We start from the raw sequence: 20865 nt of genomic DNA, 5'->3' as shown, positions 1-20865 counted from the left end.
AAGATGGATTAGCATCATAGCCAAGTCATGAGGCAGAATTTTCTATTCAGTTGTGAAAGTTTTTCTTTTTCTTTTTTAAATCAATCATCTTCCAGGGAACATTTTATAACCTGATCTACAAGTCTGCGGCTCTTTAAAAGTAAATATTTTCAGCTTGGAATGACCTTAAGCGATATTCTGAAGAAAATATTCTACATTAAAGAAAAAAACATAACCTAGCTACAGACCAAGCTAGCATTCACACATTTTGCACAGCGGGAGTCTGAGATGTGTGAGGAAAGTCAGCACTTGGGTGAAAAATTCCTGATCGGAGATTGGCCTCCTACTGTTATCCGTCTCCAACCATGTCATGTGAGAGGACAAGAAAAATGGACCATGACAAATCTATTAGGAACAAAAACAAGGCTTGACACGTGAGATTGGGAGGCAAAACGCACGACATTCTTAAAAGTTCTCATGACCTGAGGGAAGAGTTAGCAATGCTAGTTTTTAGGACCCACCTAGTCACCTAGCTTATTACTACAGCATGTCTAGTAGTCAAATACCCCTTTTCCACCAAATCAGTTCCAGGGCTGGTTCGGGGCCAGCGCTGGTGCTGGTTCACAACTCGTTCAACTTGCGAGCCAGCTGAGAACCAGTTTGCTTTTCCATAGCTCGCGGTGCTAAGGGAAGCCACGTCATTACGTCGCTGTATACGTCAGTTACATCTCTACGTTTGCATAAACCTTGGCGCAAATATCGAAGCAAAAACACGGAAGAAGCAGCAGCAACAACAACAGCAATAATAAATGACTTTGCGTTTGTACAGCTGCTGCTTCTCATCACTTAAAAATGGCGATCTTTCGCGGTCTTGTTACTGTTGTTGGTCTTAACAACTCCGCCCCCCCGCTGACGCAAGCGGTTCTTTCCTCTGGCCCAGCAGAGAGTTGGTGCTAGCCTGGAACCGGTTTTTCTGGCCCCAGAGCCAGTTCTTTGTCAGTGGAAACAGAAAACCCGGTTCCAAACTAAGCACTGGCCCCGAACCAGCCCTGGAACTGCTTTGGTGGAAAAGGGGCTAAAGTGAGCAGTTTAACTAAACTTGCATATAAAAACCATATTTTAATATATTATAATGTTCACTAAGATTATGTACAAGAAGTGCTTGCCAACAAACACGGTCTCCCTTGGTTCTTTCATGATCTGAGGGAAAAGCAAGCGACTTTTGCTACCACACATCTATAAAAGTTTTCATGTATATTAGCAGTAAATCAAGGCTCCAAATCCCTATGTTCTGGGAAACATTACTACACGTAATGTCCATGTTTCTGTACCAAATGGGCAAGTGCTAACAGCACAACGTCTCCCTTAGTTTTACTGAGGTAAAAAGTGTTTGAAACACAGGTAGATCTTCTTCAAATGATAATCCTTCAATCATCGGCAAAAAGAAAAAAAAAAAAATCCCACACAACACACACACACCAGTCTAAAAGCAAACATGGCCACGTTCAACTTGAACCCATTGACCAGGAGTCCCAAAAACACTGGTTCACCCAACCTGCACCGTGAGAACTACATAACTGTATTCAGAGATAATGGTTCTTGCGCCACACTCGGGGCAATAGGGTAATTCGTGAAATGTAGGTAAAGCTTTGTGGACAAATCATATAGATTAGTTATTTCAACACTGTTCGGCTAACCTATGATCACAAGATAGCCCGTGCAAGGAATTTCAAGTGAACAGTGGCATTTTATTTCAGTTATTTAAAGCTATTGAAACAAAACTAGAACTTGTTTATCCAATTTAACAATGCTAATGAAGAAATGGAGTAACGTACAGTTAGGTCCATATATATTTGGACACTGACACAAATTTTGTTTTTTTTTACCTGTTTACTGAAACATATTCAAGTTATAGTTATATAATGGACATAAAGTCCATACTTTCAGCTTTCATTTGAGGGTATCCACATTAAAATTGGATGAAGGGTTTAGGAGTTTCAGCTCCTTAACATGTGCCACCCTGTTTTTAAAGGGACCAAAAGTAATTGGACAATGGACTCAAAGGCTATTTCATGGGCAGGTGTGGGCAATTCCTTCGTTATGTCATTCTCAATTAAGCAGATAAAAGGCCTGGAGTTCATTTGAGGTGTGGTGCTTGCATTTGGAAGATTTTGCTGTGAAGAAAACATGCGGTCAAAGGAGCTCTTCATGCAGGTGAAACAAGCCATCCTTAAGCTGCGAAAACAGAAAAAACCCATCCGAGAAATTGCTACAATATTAGGAGTGGCAAAATCTACAGTTTGGTACATCCTAAGAGAGAGAGAGAGAGAGAGAGAGAGAAAGAAAGAACTGGTGAACTCATCAATGCAAAAAGATCTGGACACTCACAGAAGTCAACAGTGGTGTATGATCGCAGAATAATTTCCATGGTGAAGAGAAACCCCTTCACAACAGCCAACCAAGTGAACAACACTCTCCAGGAGGTAGGCGTATCAATATCCAAATCTACCATAAAGAGAAGGCTGCATGAAAGTAAATGCAGAGGGTTCACTGCACGGTGCAAGCCAATCATAAGCCTCAAGAATAAAAAGGCTAGATTGGACTTTGCTAAAAAACATCTAAAAAAGCCAGCACAGTTCTGGAAGAACATTCTTTGGACAGATGAAACCAAGATCAACCTCTACCAGAATGATGGAAAGAAAAAAGTATGGTGAAGGCGTGGTACAGCTCATGATCCAAAGCATACCACATCATCTGTAAAACACGGCGGAGGCACTGTGATGGCTTGGGCATGCATGGCTGCCAGTGGCACTGGGTCACTAGTGTTTATTGATGATGTGACACAGGACAGAAGCAGCCGGATGAATTCTGAGGTATTCAGAGACATACTGTGTGCTCAAATCCAGCCAAACTGATTGGTCGGCATTTCATAATACAGATGGACAATGACCCAAAACAAAGCCAAAGCTACCCAGGAGTTTATTAAAGCAAAGAAGTGGAATATTCTTGAATGGCCAAGTCAGTCACCTGATCTCAACCCAGTTGAGCATGCATTTCACTTGTTAAAGACTAAACTTCAGACAGAAAAGCCCACAAACAAACAGCAACTGAAAACCACTGCAGTAAAGGCCTGGCAGAGCATTAAAAAGGAGGAAACACAGCGTCTGGTGATGTCCATGAGTTCAAGACTTCAGGCAGTCATTGCCAACAAAGGGTTTTCAACCAAGTATTAGAAATGAACATTTTATTTACAATTATTTAATTTGTCCAATTACTTTTGAGCCCCTGAAATGAAGGGATTGTGTTTAAAAAATGCTTTAGTTCCTCACATTTTTATGCAATCATTTTGTTCAACCCACTGAATTAAAGCTGAAAGTCTGAACTTCAACTGCATCTGAATTGTTTTGTTCAAAATTCATTGTGGTTATGTACAGAACCAAAATTAGAAAAAAATGTTGCCTCTGTCCAAATATTTATGGACCTAACTGTAGGTCCTTAAGACATGTTTAATACTTTCCAATGTGCTCCAGTCTTCAGAACTTCTGTCTGAGAACCTTCAAGTACATTTCTGAGTGGATAGTATCTCCATCCTTGACTCTTGTATGCTGCATAAATGGGAATTTTATTTGAGAGTTAAAAATCAACTGCAAAGTTGTCATTCGAGCTGCCCCGCTGAGCCAGCCAGCCCTGAGTGCGTGACGTCACAGTGGTAACCAGATTTAAGGCCGAGGCCTTTGACAGCTATAGACCAAAGTCATATAAATAAAAATTTATGGTGAAAGTAAGAAATACCGTTACCGACTTGCTCAACTAAGACTGATTTGACTTCATTGATTGTGGGTTGACTCTCATTAAAACAGGATAGGTGTTATAACTTATGCAACATACATGTACATGCATGCATTTTCACTGATAAAACGTAAAAGACTAATTAAATAATCAGATGAACTGAGAATCACATTCTGAAGCAAATTAAATAATCTTATACCGGTAACTTAAACACGCAATGCAAGTTACATGTATTAATCTAAATGCAGGTAAACAACGAGTGTTGCTTTTGTTGTTTTGTATCCAAATGAGAGTCGCATCTTACCCGTCTGTGTTCTCACTTCTTGAAGGCCGACTGTTTTGACACAATCTGACTTTCAGTTGTTTGTTCAGTTCTCCGTTCATTCACTTCTTCCATGCAAGGGTGAGACATTGCGGCTGAGACGAGCGCATCCAGCAAAGAAATCAGACGGCTGGTCCACTCATTCTCCATTTTCTCCATACTGAGTACTCCGCCATTACTGCTCGGCTGAGGCAATTACTAAAACCCGAGACGTCACCAGTTTCAGCAACAACTGCTTGGAGGTCATTCCCCGAGCAATAATATGTCCCGTCCCATTCCATCCCGGGTTTTAGCAACAACCCTCGGCTCACACTCCGGGAGAACTGGTGCAACTGAACTTACTTTCCTTTTCTTGTAGTTTTCTTTTCCTTTAATTGTTGGGACGGCACCCTCCTTCAACACTCCTCAACAGATCAGAGGTCTCGTACGAGTCTTCAGTAAAATGTGCGGAGCATAGGAGAGACCACTTCGTAGGCATCCAACGTGCCCATGAACTTCTCACAAAACGTGTCCAAATCTTTGCAGTTTGAATATTCTTGGGCCATGAATGCAACGTAAATCCACCTTCTGTCATGTTGCTGCACCTGCCAGCAATGCATCCACGTGGCATGGCGATAAATTAGCTCAAAATGGAAGCTCGGAATTGCAGTCAGCTCTGTGTTTTAGGAGAGCGGAAATGGCGATGAGACCGATAGCCTTCCTGCGGTGACGTCACAGATGTCAAGGTCATTCACTCAGACCGCTACCTATATAAATCATTTTAAGTAGTAAAAATTACGACGTTAGATTTATTGTTAACACTTAAAACTACCCCTATACCATTCTTGAGGTCTCAAGGCATTTATAAACAAAAAGTGAGGCCATGGTTCTATGTATCTCCTTTAACTCTTAACAGCAAGGTCATTTTGACGTATCAACTGTTGCACAGTGCGGTCACCATTCCTCTTGTATTAATGTTCTTAAATGAAAACTCTGGCTTGGTTAGACCAGTCACCAGTTGCTAAAACACAGGCCAAACGAGTACACCACCTTCAATTAAATTCAAACCTTTGCCAACTCAAGTTATTTTCCAGCTTCTCTATTACTTACCCAAATTGATCAATAAAATGTTTGTAGAATTGGACAATCTCGTGGTAATAGAAGTCATCCAGAAACAGGTTTCCCTTCTACCAGCATATGAAGATGGTCCACCAGTTTGACCAACTTGGCCTGTGTTTTGGCAGCCAGCAGCTGGATAGACTAAGCTGGATTTTTCAGCAGGAATGTCTCCCTTGATAACCTGTCTTGTCTTTTCTGGCCCTGTAAAAACAGGATTCCACTTTTTCCATTTTCGGTACAATGCTGCTTTTAAATTTCCAAGTATCAGTCAACAGCTGATAGTACGTTTACACGCACACTAATATCAGGGATGAGAGTGGGTGGTCACTAAAAAAGCAGAAAACGAGATGGCGCCCGAAGTCGGTGGTCTGGGAGGGATACCCCCCCAAGAAAATTTTGAAAAATAAGGCCTTACAAACCACTTTTCCTGCAATCTGAGCTGTAGTAGATAAAAAAATCTGTTGTCTTTTTTATATATTTACATGAAAATGTGTTTCAAATCAATAGGAGTATTGTTTGAATTCAAAATAAAAATCACATTCTACATTCAAGGGTATGGTTATAATTTATGATCAAAAACGACAAACTAAATTCACATTAAACTTAAGTTTTATTAATTATCAAAATGTTCATATATTAAATAAAATTTCTTAGGGAGAAAAGGTCAGTCACCCTATGTCCTCATTAGTTGCATATGATTTCTTCAAAAAGTCTTTTGAAATATTTAAGTTTTCAAAACTGTCAGCATTAATTCAGATTTACTGACCATCATATACATGTTCAATGTATTAAATCAAACGAATGCTAAGTTTATGGGATAATGTCTATGTACACTTTATACAATTATTTATAGTTCACAGTCACTTCTCATTTTCATTTAATCATTTCGACTTCTTCAGCCTTTTAGCCAAAGACAAAAGCTTGTCAGTCCTCTCTCCGTTTTTTATACCAGCATCGATTTCACGTACCTTCGCTTCGTCTCGCTTGTCAATTGTATTTGGCATTTTGAGTAAAAAAGCCGATACGAAAGAGAAACGTATTTTTGAAGCGCAGCGACAATGAACATGTGCAAGTTTCGATAAAATAGAACGACGCGGGTACTTTTGTAAGAACTGTTATGATTGGCTTTTGTTCTCTCCCACACTTCTTTAACAACTGTTATGATTGGCTATCATGCTCTCACCAGCGATGTTTTGGCCAATTACATTGTAGATAACACGTATTCTACTGTGAGACTTAGCGAGACTAAAGATGGCGAAAATGGAAACATGTAACATCGTCGTACGCTTGAGTATCACAAAGGAACATACCCCAACCCCCCTCAATGAAAAAAAACATCTCAAAGGATCTGGCATAATATCGATTTTTGCTCAGAAAAAGCGTAAATCCACCAAAAAGCGGAAAACTCTCATCCCTGTAATATACAGCTATTATTCTGAATTTCATATGGGGCATGTAAACAATATTCCATTTGGATGTTCCAAATCTGGCCTTATTTAGCATTTTATGATCAAGACGTGGGATATGTCGCTATTATTTGGGTTTTAGGACACGTACACATCGCATTTAGAACATGCGTCTCAATTTTGGTTTTTCTGGCAGTTTGCGACACACTGCCTCTTACTTCCTTACGGTCAGCTCTGTGCATTGAACACAAACCAACTAGACAATCAGAGGATGAACGGCTGCACGCAAACAGGATTATTAGGAGAATATTCACTGGCCATGTAAATATCTGAATAGGAATATTGTCTTTTTCCGAATAAGGCACAAAATATTCCGATTTTCGCCATGTAAACATCGTGACTGAGTCAGATCTACGCGATTTATACATTGGGCGTCACGGCAGCATGATGTGGGTTGTGTCCTAGGTTCATATAAAATTCTCATGATATGTATTTATGTCAAAATATTCATGAAATTAGATCTGACATCAATCCATGGTTGAGTTTCATGACCCTGATATCAACACTCATTAACACACTGGTGTATCCCTAAATCCACTGAACGCTCTCTGAAATAATGGTACCACACTGTACCCTTCCTTGTTGTTGGGGTGGTATGCTTTAGATACATTTTTAACAGGTTGCCAGGTAAACCATGCATATTAAAAAAAAAAGGTACAAATGTCGCCTTGGCAATACAGGGAAAAATACAGCTTGGTGAAGTTATATCTCCATCTTGGAGTGTATTACTATGATATTTATATTTGAATGTACACAAAGGACTACAATCCAAACCTAAGCAAAACCAGCAACCTTGTCACATGGCAATAAGGCATCGTGAATAAACTGGAAGGTGAACAGAAGTGCAAATGCAGAGCCATGATCCTGTTGCACAATATTAGTATTTAACTTGTAGGTTGCCAGCTAAACATTAACAATTAACCTCTGTAGATGCAGACTGTTTTACTTTTCTATAGACAGTTGTCGTTTACAGAAAAACCTTGCAGCAACCGAATTCCGTGGCTGATCCAGGCCATGAAGTACAGAAGCTCGTTTCCATCGCAATAATAATGAGAAGGTTTATTACGATCTCATAATTATGACTTACGATAAGAAGGAAAGCCTATCTCAGTAACAACTTCTCATAATTATGGCTTCTTATTCTTTGTCCCATGGCTGGCAAAGGCTGTACGGGCATTGCTGATGATATTTTAACACTCCGTCACTGGCGTGTCTAGGGCATTTAAACTTGGCAGAGCCCAACTCTCTCTAAGCTTGATCAATGGACAATTTGCAGCCACCAGTTAGCCTAACCTGCATGTCTTTGGACTGTGGGGGAAACCCAGAAGAAACCCATACAGACATGCGGAGAACATGCAAACTCCACACAGAAAGGCCCTGGTCGGCCACTGGGCTCGAACCCAGAACCTTCTTGCTGTGAGGTGACAGTGCTAACCACCGTGCCACCCATCAATTATGATTTGCTATCTCAGTAACGACTTAGCTTATATCCATCCATCATCTGTAGCCGCTTTATCCTGTTCTACAGGGTCGCGGGCAAGCTGGAGCCTACCCCAGCTGACTATGGGCAAGAGGCAGGGTACACCCTGGACAAGTCACCAGGTCATCGCAGGGCTGACACACAGACACACAACCATTCACACTCACATTCACACCTACGGTCAATTTAGAGTCACCAGTTAACCTAACCTGCATGTCTTTGGACTGTGGAGGAAACCGGAGCACCTGGAGGAAACCCACGCAGACACTGGGAGAACATGCAAACTCCACACAGAAAGGCCCTTGCTGGCTGCTGGGCTTGAACCCAGAACCTTCTTGCTGTGAGGTGAGTGTTAACCACTACACCACTGTGCCACCCATCAATTATGATTTGCTATCTCAGTAACAACTTAACTCATATCCATCCATCCATCCATCCATCCATCCATCCATCCATCCATCCATCCATCGTCTGTAGCCGCTCATCCTGTTCTACAGGGTCGCGGGCAAGCTGGAGCCTATCCCAGCTGGCTATGGGCAAGAGCCGGGGTACACTCTGGACAAGTCGCCAGGTTATCGCAGGGCTGACACAGAGAGATAAAGAACCATTCGTACTCACATTCACACCTACCGATTAACCTAACCTGCATGACTGTAGGGGAAACCGGAGCACCCGGAGGAACCTCATGCAGACACAGGGAGAACATGCAAACTCCACACAGAAAGGCCCTTGCCAGGCACTGGGCTCCAATCCAGAACCTTCTTGCTGTGAGGCAGTGCTAACCATGACACCACCGTGCCACCCATCAATTATGATTTGCTCTCAGTAACAACTTCACTTATATCCATCCATCATCTGTAGCTGCTTATCCTGTTCTACAGGGTCGTGGGCAAGCTGGAGCCTATCCCAGCTGACTATGGGCGAGAGCCGGGGTACACCCCGAACAAGTCGCCAGGTTATCGCAGGGCTGACAGTCAGTATGTTTACATGCACATCCAAATCGAGCTGCTGTCGGTAATCGAGCAAAGGGTCCCAGCAGGGGTGCCAGAGAAATCCAATCCTACATGCACACAAGGAAATCGAGCTATTGTGTGAGGTACATTGTGCACCCGAGCCACAGGTGGCGCTACACGCCCCATCGTGTTGGTACACTTCCGGTTGTCGTCATGAAGAGCTATTCAAGAGTGTAAACAAAGTTATCAGTTCCGTGTTCTCCATTGCACGTTTTTCTCCTGTCCATGAATTTTAATATATTCAACTCCTTAAGCTGAATGAGCATGAACTCTGTCTCCTCATTGCTCCAGAAGTGCACGTTTCTGCTCGCCATTTTCTCTTCTTCGTTTGTTCCTCCTGACCTCTTCTGCTGCTCACTACTACTGTTGTCATGCCGACCGAGGCTGTCGTGTTTCCCGCTTGTGGTCTCGTCACTCGTCACTTCCGGAAGGGGCAGTGCTGAAGTAAGTAGCTCGACTACGTAGCTCAATAGGGTTTACATGCACTAAGTAGCTCAGCTACAATCGCATAATTTAGGTCGTGTAGCTCGATTATGAGAAATCAAGTTCGGTTCAATTTCAGCCTAGCTAAGGTGTTTCCATGGCATTTAGAACTTCGATTTCAGTCGAGCAACGGCAGAAATTCGATTTTTTTTATGTGCATGTAAAAACACTGACAGAGATAAAGAACCATTCGTACTCACATTCACACCTACGGTCAATTTAGAGCCACCAATTAACCTAACCTGCATGACTGTAGGGGAAACCCACGCAGACACAAGGAGAACATGCAAACTCCACACATGTCCCTTTTCCACCAAAGCAGTTCCAGGGCTGGTTCGGGGCCAGTGCTTAGTTTGGAACCGGGTTTTCTGTTTCCACTGACAAAGAACTGGCTCTGGGGCCAGAAAAAGCAGTTCCAGGCTAGCACCAGCTCTTTGCTAGGCCAGAGGAGAGAACCTTGTTAAGACCAACAACAATAGCAAGACCACGAAAGGTCGCCATTTTTAAGCGACGAGAAGCAGCAGCTGTACAAACGCAAAGTCATCCATTATTATTATTGTTGCTGCTGCTTCTTCTCCGTGTTGTTGTTGCGTCGATGTTCGCGCCAAGGTTTATGCAAACGCAGCGACGTAACTGACGTACACAGCAACGTAAATGACGTGGCTCCCCTTAGCACCGCGAGCTATGGAAAAGCAAACTGGTTCTCAGCTGGCTCGCAAGTTGAATGAGTTGTGAACCAGCACCAGCACTGGCCCCGAACCAGCCCTGGAACTGATTTGGTGGAAAAGGGGTAACAGAAAGGCCCTCGCCAGGCACTAGGCTCGAACCCAGAACCTTTTTGCTGTGAGGCAACAGTGCCACCCATCAATTATGACTTGCTATCTCATAATGAGATATTAAGTCATAATATTAAGAAAATGTCTTGATTGTCGTCACAGTAAGTCATTTTTATACACTACCGTTCAAAAGTTTGGGGTCACCCAGACAATTTTGTGTTTTCCATGAAAAGTCACACTTATTTACCACCGTAAGTTGTAAAATGAATAGAAAATATAGTCAAGACATTTTTCTGGCCATTTTGAGCATTTAATCGACCCCACAAATGTGATGCTCCAGAAACTCAATCTGCTCAAAGGAAGGTCAGTTTTATAGCTTCTCTAAAGAGCTAAACTGTTTTCAGCTGTGCTAACATGATTGTACAAGGGTTTTCTAATCATCCATTAGCCTTCTGAGGCAATGAGCAAACACATTGTACCATTAGAACACTGGAGTGAGAGTTGCTGGAAATGGGCAGATTAAGTTTCTGGAGCATCACATTTGTGGGGTCGATTAAATGCTCAAAATGGCCAGAAAAATGTCTTGACTATATTTTCTATTCATTTTACAACTTATGGTGGTAAATAAAAAAAAAAAAGTGTGACTTTTCATGGAAAACACAAAATTGTCTGGGTGACCCCAAACTTTTGAACAGTAGTGTGTATATATTAGGACTGTCGAAGTTAATGCGATAATAACGCATTAACGCGATCTCAATTTATCGCGATTAAAAAAAAAAAAAAAATAGTGCCGTTAACGCAAATTCTAATTTGGCCCTGCGAGTCACCCGTAGTTCATGTTGAGGCTTGTCGCGCGCTGCTTCAATAAGAGTAAAGGCCAATTTATGCTGACAACACAGTCCTCGCAGATGGCGTCGCAGATGGCGTCTGCGTAGCCCCCCCCCCACCTTCACAGACGCTCTGCGCGCACCTCCCAAAAATTGTGACCACCGCAGAAGCCTCGCAGACAGCGTCGCAGACAAGAGGGCTCTGATTGGTCCACTCTACATCCGCTGTACACGCACTTCCGCTTCCCTACTTTCCCGGTTTGGTTTATTTTCACGACCGCCATTTTTAAAAACACGAGCAAAGATGGAGCAGCACGAAGAGCGGTTGATCGAGGAAGTGAGGAAGTACGTACATCTATATGACTCCAGTTCTAGTCATTATAAGTAACCGGAGGATAAACACTCCACTAACCACACCCACCAACTACTCCTAGCGATTTCGCGACTTCGTGCCCCCTTGCGTTGTGGCGGTGAATAACATCACGCACGCCTATTACTCCCCGCTCAACGATAAATTACAACTGTCTGCGAAAAGCTGTCTGCGAAAGCCTTGTCGTAAGAGCATGCAGAGGCCCTAAGTGTGATTGATGGAGAAAGGTCTGTTAAACAGGAAGTTTCATTTCAAAAGTTTCATTTCAAAAGAAGAGAGCGAGTTGGTTTTGGTATGCACTTTGCAGTTCTAAAATACTTTGTCAAGTGAGATTTCAGTACGCTGTAGCACTGTGATATGACACTAAATGTCTTTCTTGAAGTCCAACTGCAATTTATTTTTGTTTGCACAGCACTGTGAAGTCCGATAGGCTGTGACTGAATACAACTCCAGCACAATTGAAGTTTATTTCATTTTTATTTTCTTTTGTCACACATGTCTGAACTGAGACACAGTAGTATGTGACTACGTTTTATATTTGAGACTACAGCTCCCTAATCCATCACAAAATCCAATTTTGTGTTTTGTATGTTCAGTAGAGTAGAGTGGGGTAATATGCCCCCGTGGGGTAAAAGGCCCCCGGCCTGTTTTACCCCAAATAACCACCAGATGGCGCAAAGTTACATTTCTATTGTTGCTATGGACTGGCTTGACAACGGGGATATACAAATATCCACTGTGGATCGCATATCGGCAACGCAGTGGAGAGAAATCAAATTTCATGGTAAGTGATATAATTTTCAGATATCAGTAAAACTGTATTTAGATAGCTGCTATTTCGTCAGATATCACAGCTGTGTATGTGGTATGAGTAGACAAGTCAGTACGTTAAAAAAATGCATTAGGTATAAAAAGTTGAATCACATTTTGAAAGTAAGACCCTTTTTTGTAAAAGTGTAGTCTGTGGGGTAAAACGCCCCCTTAATGGAGGGGTAAATGGCCCCCAGGGGGCATCGTTTCCTTTTATCATAATTAGAGTGGGGGAAAAGCCCCCCCTTAAGGAAAATTCAGTTTTTCTCCAAGTTGAAATGAACCATGTGTTTAGTTTTAATCATAGTTTTTGACAACAGTGACATGAACAATAATGCCACCTAAAGTTTGCCTAAAGTTAATACTTAATTTTTTTTTTTTTAACAAAAACATTGTGCCAAGGGGGCCTTTTACCCCCCCAGTGGGGTAAAAGGCCCCCTGAGGTGGGGCAATAGGCCCCCTCACTCAAAAAAAACAAGAAAATATCCCTGAATTAATGAATAGCTTGTTCTTTGTTAATTCATGTTCAATCCACACAAAATTATATTGAACTTAAAATGCGAAATATAATAAAATAATGCATCTATTCATTAATTCAGCAGGCATGAAAACGGGTCGGGGTGAAAAAGGTGAGAAGGGTGCGCGAGTGGTGACGTGGCCTCTGGTGTTGTTTTGTTTGGGGGGTCCTCCCCCAGAATAAATATTATAGCCTCCTTACTAAGTATACTGTATTGACATTTGCACAAGGACATACAGTACAAATACATGTAGTTATAGTGAAATTATGCCCTGGAAAAAAATGCGAATAATAGAACGAAGAAAGTGGAACACACAAGGAATAGTGATCATTTTTTCCTTTTATTTGCCTGGACCACCAGTGTCTCCATGGCCCGCTTTCGCCGAGTTGCCACATGTTTCAGCCTTGCCCGCTTCTCTCCTTCAGCAGTCGGTTTCTTGGCCTGCTGAGCACTGCAAGTTGCTTGAGAGCCATACTTGCTCTGCTGCTTTTCCTCCTTGTTCACCCTCTGCTGGTGTTTGTATGTGGCTGCTGCAGAGTTAATGTTCTTGCACAATGTTCTGTCCACTTCCCCAAACTTCACGTCCTCCCTTCTAAAGAGCTGCATAGCTGTCTTCCCCCTGGACATCAGCGTGTACTTGACCGTCTGTATTGCATTAAATGTTTCCACGTTCATGTTGCCACTCCTTTGATCAATTACATCATTCATCAGACTAAATGAGGACTCGACTCTAGGCCCATGAAAGATGGAGAGGCAACACTTAACCAGTGCACCCAGGGAGGGGTACTTGTCTGGTTTGTCGAAGACATGACTCCACCACTCCACGATGCTTTCTCCCTCCTTGAAGCTGGGGATGGTCAGGTCAACACTGAACCGCACAAGTTCCCTCTGGATATCCTGGTCTGCTGGCAAGAGGTGCCCCAGCATACCACTCAGCCTGCCGAGATATGGAAGTACCTGCAGCTTTCAGTTCTTTTTAAATCAAGGCTGAATACTTTCTTCTTTGCTGCTGTCTTTTATTAAATCAAATTTAAGACTTTTAATTTGATTTCTTTCAGCACGGACAGCACTACAAAATGGCGTCTCCACTATACAGTGCCCTATAGAGGGCTACCGCATGACGTCACCGTGCCGCGAGATTTTGTTAGGCTGCTGGGCCATAGAAGGTTCACGCTGCACACTGCATGCTGCACGCTACACGTTCACATGAAGAACCGGACCCTGGGCCATTAAACTTCATGCTTGGATGTTCACGTGTTGCGTCTGTTCTACTTTGACCGAGTAACCAACAATACGGACTCTTCGGATGACGACGATTGCCTCATTCTGCTTTTACTGAGACAGAGGAAGAGAGAAAGGAACAGAATTTGGAGCCGAGAACACTTCCTTCTGAGAGAAACCCGTGGTGAATTTCACCGAACATTCTATAATCTGCTTGACAATCCCGATGAAGAACTATTTTTCAATTATACCATTCAATTATATTTTTTCTGAAGTTTTCCCCTGAAAGCATAGAGTTATCTCCCTAGACCCGTTCTGATTGGCTGGCGCAGCGGTGACCGCATGCATTGACTGGAATTTCCATCTTCACGCCTAGAAAAAAGTGTGCATGTTCATTTCACGCTTCACGCGTGAAGTGTGCAGCGTGCAACGTGAACGCCGTTCTATGGCCCAGAGCAAGTCATGCTACGTTTGTCCACTTTTCTTTACACGCGTGTAGCGTGTAGTGTGCAGCATGCAGCGTGCAGCGTGAACCTTCTATGGCCCAGCTGCCTTAGGCGCCATATTGGAAGACCAAGTACATGCACTCACAATATAAAACAAAGTACGAGCGAGAGTAAAGTGACACGATGGATGATAATTCTGGTTATGTGAGTACATTACCAGCTGCAGAAAGGGCACGGTATGTGGAGAAACTGGCTGTGATTGATGGGTTTGACCCATATGATAAGACTCGCGGCAAGGGAGAATGGAAACATAAGGAGGACCGGACACCAATTCTGCCATCTGTTTGCTACCCAGACACTAAACTATTTGTTGTTTACACCCAGTGCCTACACTGCTGATGACTTGAAGGCCTACAAAGGCCTACAAATTGTAAGCCTACAGGCTTACAATTATGTTGTTAGCAGCTTGGTTCGTGATATTACAGCTGTTATTAAGAATAACCTACACATAGTTATGGCCAAGGTAATCTTGTTGATATTTATCTTTTAATAATATATCTTTTCAGTTGAAAAATTAATACTTTTTGTTCCTATTAAGGTATCCATAATTTAGGTTAATTTATCCAAATTATACATATGTATTTATGATCTATGCCTACACAACAACTATGCTTTATTTATATAATAGGAGGGAGAGCAAGCCCCAAACCATCCTTTATTATTATTATTAAATTGTAGAAGTCTGGGAGGCTTGCTCCTCATACAGTTATCAACTTGGGGCCAATTTAGCATGTTTTAAATCTGAATTTCTTGCGTTTGCTTACCTCAAAGTGTCCACAGATCATGCACAGACTTATCCATTATATCCACAGTTTTTTGCCAAGTCTCACACAGGTTTCTTTCAAGTCTACTGTTGGGCCAATAAATCATAAATAAAACAGCTCAGATTTGTTTAAGTCGTTTGCCACTCCACTTTATTCTCGTGGGTTCACATACCGCTGCCGTTATTTCCCCCTAATCACGAGTTTGTTGGTCTTCCAAAATGGCGCTGGGTCTGTTTACTTCCGGTTTCGGGTGACGTCAGTGAAATCCCTCTACAGTGAGTAGCGAGCAATTTTGGACACAGGGATTGTCAAAAGACGTGCGCGCCCTCTTTCGAATGCTGACGTAATCAAGCCGGAAGTTTTGTTTGTTTTGATGGCAAATCAGGAAAGTTTGAAAAAAGTAGGAAATTCAGTCCGAGGACTCAATCCAGCTTCCAGCGGTCTGGTCTGCACTCTGACTGATGTGTGCACGCTCTGGCCAGCAGGAGAAGAGGCGCGAAATGATGCTGCTTGCCCTTTGCAGCGAGATGTACTCGTCGCTATGGCGTCAATATCAAAGCAGGAGGAGGAGGCGCAAACCGGCACGAACTGTCTATGGGTGCGAAGCGACCTCCTTGCCCTTTGGGTCAATATCAACCCCCCCCACACAATTTTTTTTTCTCATCGGATCTACATGATTCACGTAGGTCACCCATTTTGGTTTCAAAACGGCGAATTTTGCCGAAAGGTGAGGGATTTTCATGCATGATTCAGGGATATTTTCTTGTTTCTTTCACATTATAGGCTTAAGTAAACACTTTTGCTATCCAAACAGCTTTTTTTTGAGTGAGGGGGCCTATTGCCCCACCTCAGGGTAAAAGGCCACCTTGGCACAATGTTTCATTCATTCATTCATCTCTAGCCGCTTTATCCTTCTACAGGGTCGCAGGCAAGCTGGAGCCTATCCCAGCTGACTACGGGCGAAAGGCGGGGTACACCCTGGACAAGTCGCCAGGTCATCACAGGGCTGACACATAGACACAGACAACCATTCACACTCACATTCACACCTACGCTCAATTTAGAGTCACCAGTTAACCTAACCTGCATGTCTTTGGACTGTGGGGGAAACCGGAGCACCCGGAGGAAACCCACGCGGACACGGGGAGAACATGCAAACTCCACACAGAAAGGCCCTCGCCGGCCCCGGGGCTCGAACCCAGGACCTTCTTGCTGTGAGGTGACAGCGCTAACCACTACACCACTGTGCCGCTGGCACAATGTTTGTTTTTGTTAAAAAAAAAAAATTTAAGTATTAACTTTAGGCAAACTTTAGGTGGCATTATTGTTCATGTCACTGTTGTCAAAAACTATGATTAAAACAACGCATGGTTCATTTCAACTTGGAGAAAAACTGAATTTTCCTTAAGGGGGGCTTTTTTCCCCCCACTCTACTCTCCTGCCTAGTATGTGAGTGAATAAACTCCCTTACCATTTTCTCTTGTCCCAGCAGTTTTTAACAAGTACTTTTAGCATAAAATGTGTTCACCATTTTAATTGTAACAGTTCACTTTAAAAGCCTTACTCATTTACATAGGTTTTTTTTAAAAAATGCGATTAATCGCGATTAACTATATGAAATTCTGAGATTAATCGCGATTAATTTTTTTAATCGTTTGACAGCCCTAATGTGTGTGTGTGCGCATGCGCGCTTTGCACAGGAATAAAGTTCCCATTAGCCTGACACTACATTCAGAGCAATCAGCACGTGCACTGTCTGCAGGAACAACGCGGCTGTGTAAACAGATGTGATTTAAAGTGCACGTGCCGCCCCAGAGTCTACACTGCCCACTGATCCCGAATCGGTTTTAGAACTCACCACGTCTCCTGGTTGCTGAATTTTTTGGTGATGACTTTGCCCAGGTCGAGCCCGAGGCGGTCGGCCACTTTCTGGGACAGGTCATGGTGGGAGCTCCCGCTGAACAGCACAATGTTGGGCATGGCGGAAACGCGCGCGCTCTTTATACACGTGTGGACAGACGAAACCGGAAAAGTTTGCTCAGGGAAAAAAAGAAGAAGAGAAATAGATAGAAATCTCCGATGCACAGACCGAAACAGATTAAACTGAACAAAAACAGCACCGCTACATGCTAGATAAGCGCGGGGAGAGCGAAACGCGCAAACAGGAAGTGACGAAAGAGAGCGAAACCATGAAGCGGAAGTTGCTGGGATACGTCAGAGTGTCCGCCATATTGGATGTGGCAAATCTTCCTCGTAAACCAATGCAAGTAAATGGACCGAACTTCATAAAGCCCCTTTCTACAATAATATTTAACTCGATGCCTTTTGTTCACCCATTAAGACACACACGTATATATTTGGGAAACAAACAGGCATCAAAACAACATGTATAACTTTTAATCAGTGCCGTATTAAGCCAAGGTGCCCCTGGGCACTATACCTCAAGTGCCCCCCACACACACACACACTGCGCGCACCTGCACACACTCACAAACCTTGCCCTTTGCTGTCAAAAATAGTAGCATATACATAAACAATAGTAAACAAGGTCATTCTTCCTCATTGAAAATGTATTAAGTAGGCTACATCAGCCCATCAAATTCACTGAAAACAACCAACGATATGCATGTAGGCATATTGAAACGTCATCTCATTATCTCTAGCCGCTTTATCCTTCTACAGGGTCGCAGGCAAACTGAAGCCTATCCCAGCTGACTACGGGCGAGAGGCGGGGTACACCCTGGACAAGTCGCCAGGTCATCACAGGGCTGACACATAGACACAGACAACCATTCACACTCACACCTACGCTCAATTTAGAGTCACCAGTTAACCTAACCTGCATGTCTTTGGACTGTGGGGGAAACCGGAGCACCCGGAGGAAACCCACGCGGACACGGGGAGAACATGCAAACTCCAGACAGAAAGGCCCTCGCCGGCCACGGGGCTCGAACCCAGGACCTTCTTGCTGTGAGGCGACAGCACTAACCACTACACCACCGTGCCGCCCTCAACTAAACATCCAATAGTAATTTATTTATTTAATATACTGTGAATTTCTAAAGGCTGATTGTTATAAACAGGGTGTGGAAAGGTTCCTAACTCTGATAATGTCATTATTATTATTATGTGAGCATTGCAAATTTCTAAATTTAACAGTATGTTCCACAATGAATGTGAAGTAGAGTAATATTTTGCACTGACAGCAGGGTGAAAATGCTGCATCTTCCCGGGGCTCGAACCCAGGACCTTCTTGCTGTGAGGCGACAGCGCTAACCACTACACCACCGTGCCGCCCATATTGAAATGTCTTATTCAAAAATGAGCAGCATATATTTGTATGTCTCAAGGGAATCCTCGTCGTCGCCGACCCCTCGGCTAACACTGGCTGTGGTTGTAGCATCTCCCCGGCTAGTGCTAGCAGGGCCATCTCCCTCACTAGCATCGCTGATTTCACTAGCTTCGGCTTCAGCGCTGGTAGTGACAGCAGTTGTCGATGTTTTTATAAAAAAACGATCTAACACTGGAACATTTTTAATTGCAGCTACACGCCTGGAGTCTTTCTCTTTTTTAATTTTCTCTTCGCACAACCACTCAATTGATGTCTGTCCATTTTTCATTTCTACCGCGGTTTTTAAAAAATTGATACATTTCACCGTAGGTGGACTGGCTCAACTGACAGGTTGAGGAAAGGGGGGTTAATGGTCACATAGGCCACTCTTGCTCAGAATTATGATTATTGTTGTTGTTCTTATGAAATTAGTGTTCATAATGAATTATATATGACTATTTAACAATGTCGAGTGTATAACCATTTGAAGTGTACAAACATTCATGAAAAATATTTTTAAAGTTTCTGTCATGTGGTGCCCCCCCACTGGCTGTGAGTGGTTGGTGCCCCTGGGCACTGTGCCGCAGGCCCATATAGTTAATCCGGCCTTGCTTTTAATGTGATGGTTATAAATAGTGTGCGAAATACCCGTCATTGGAGCACTTGCATGTGACGTCACATCCGATCCAGATTGTAAACAGACGCCACCTTGTCGGTCAAACGCCATATTTCCGCCTTCTACTTCTACCTTTTCTTCTGGAAAACCCTACTATATACAATTCTACTACAACGTCAACTCCACTGAAAATCAATAAAACATAAGACGAGTGGAATCCTGTGTCCGAGTCCTTCCCTTTCAAGTGTGGGAAACCCATGATGCTCACATACACTTGACAGTAGGCTGCCACGGGACCCTGACAGGCGTGCAAAATGGATTGCTGCTATCAGGTATACCATATATACAGTAATAGTGATAGACTACTGATACTTGATCTCACTGATAATATAAAATATTCAACCATAATAGTGGATATACTTATATCTCAATACTTAAAGGTGGGGTATGAGATTTTGGAATAATGGTTCCCGCAAGCCATATTTTGAAAAGAAACCTGCCCGCCCTCGCCATGCTCCCACCCCCCGCGTCTCCACCCCTCCTCCCCCTTATAAAGCCTGAGAAAATCAGCCTTTATAATGGGTGTCTATTGCATTACACACCAGTGGAGAGTGTAGAGAGCTTGGAAAAATAGCTCAAACTTTCTCATTTAAACTGTGTTTTCAGCCCCAATTTTCACTCCACACATAGCCTAGTAAACTAGACACAACCGCCTAGCGGCCAAAAATATTTTTTGCCTAGCGAATGGGTCTAGCCTCGCACCATATAAACAAAAACACCCCGGGCATCAAATCGTGCCCGCCAATCACAACGCAAGGTTTTTGTTTGGATTCTTTGGGTGGGCTTTTGCAGGAGTGACGACAAAGCTGCGCGACGCTGGAGAAAGCACAGCAGGAAAGATGGCTATGGGCTAGTGAACAGCGCGCGTTTGACTCCGCTTTGGAATCAGTTTTAGAAGAATTAGACTTGGAGTTTTCGTTGAAACATGAGCAGGAAGAGGATCTCCGCTCATTCCTTTTCAAGAAGGACGTTTTCGCTGTTTTGCCGACCGGCTATGGCAAAAGTCTGATCTACCAGCTGGCTCCGCTCGTAGCCAAAAGGATGGGCTAGTTTGTGCAGTACGAAGAATTAATAAACAGCTTTGAAACATTACTTTTTGATTGTTTCTTATTTTCCCGTTATTTTAAATTTAAGGGAAATTATTTCACCAAACACCACTAAATAAAAACTCTCAAAAACAGTTTAAGCAAACCCTTGAAAAACACTTGGAAAAAAATGTGTATGTGGTACAGACTCCAAACTTGTGGTCATTATCTCCAAACTTCTTAATATCTAGAACCTGTTTATTAATTAATACGCATTTTGAAAAATTATTTAATTTCAAGGTCTCCCCCACTGCTTTCTGTCGCTCTGACTACGTCACAGTCACTGTTGCGCTGATTGGTCAGAGCGTTGGCCTATACGCACAGAGACAGTTTGAAAGACAGCGGTTTGTT

The 20865-nt window shown here is 43.0% G+C and overlaps 1 protein-coding gene across 1 annotated transcript in view; it reads right to left on the bottom strand.

The window, feature by feature from the left end:
* LOC132866142 (ribose-phosphate pyrophosphokinase 2) overlaps positions 1-17585 on the bottom strand; it is a 46957-nt gene extending 29372 nt beyond the window's left edge. The window contains exon 1 of the mRNA XM_060898737.1: positions 17281-17585. Within this exon, the coding sequence (XP_060754720.1) occupies positions 17281-17402 (122 nt within the window). The 5' untranslated portion in view covers positions 17403-17585. The remainder of the gene's footprint in view (positions 1-17280) is intronic.
* Between the last annotated feature and the right edge of the window lie 3280 nt (positions 17586-20865).

Source organism: Neoarius graeffei, chromosome 18 (genome assembly GCF_027579695.1).
Source record: "Neoarius graeffei isolate fNeoGra1 chromosome 18, fNeoGra1.pri, whole genome shotgun sequence".
In the NCBI taxonomy this organism is placed as follows: domain Eukaryota; kingdom Metazoa; phylum Chordata; class Actinopteri; order Siluriformes; family Ariidae; genus Neoarius; species Neoarius graeffei.
The sequence above is the reverse complement of the archived record's forward strand: the minus strand, read 5'-3'. Positions and strand labels throughout refer to the sequence as shown.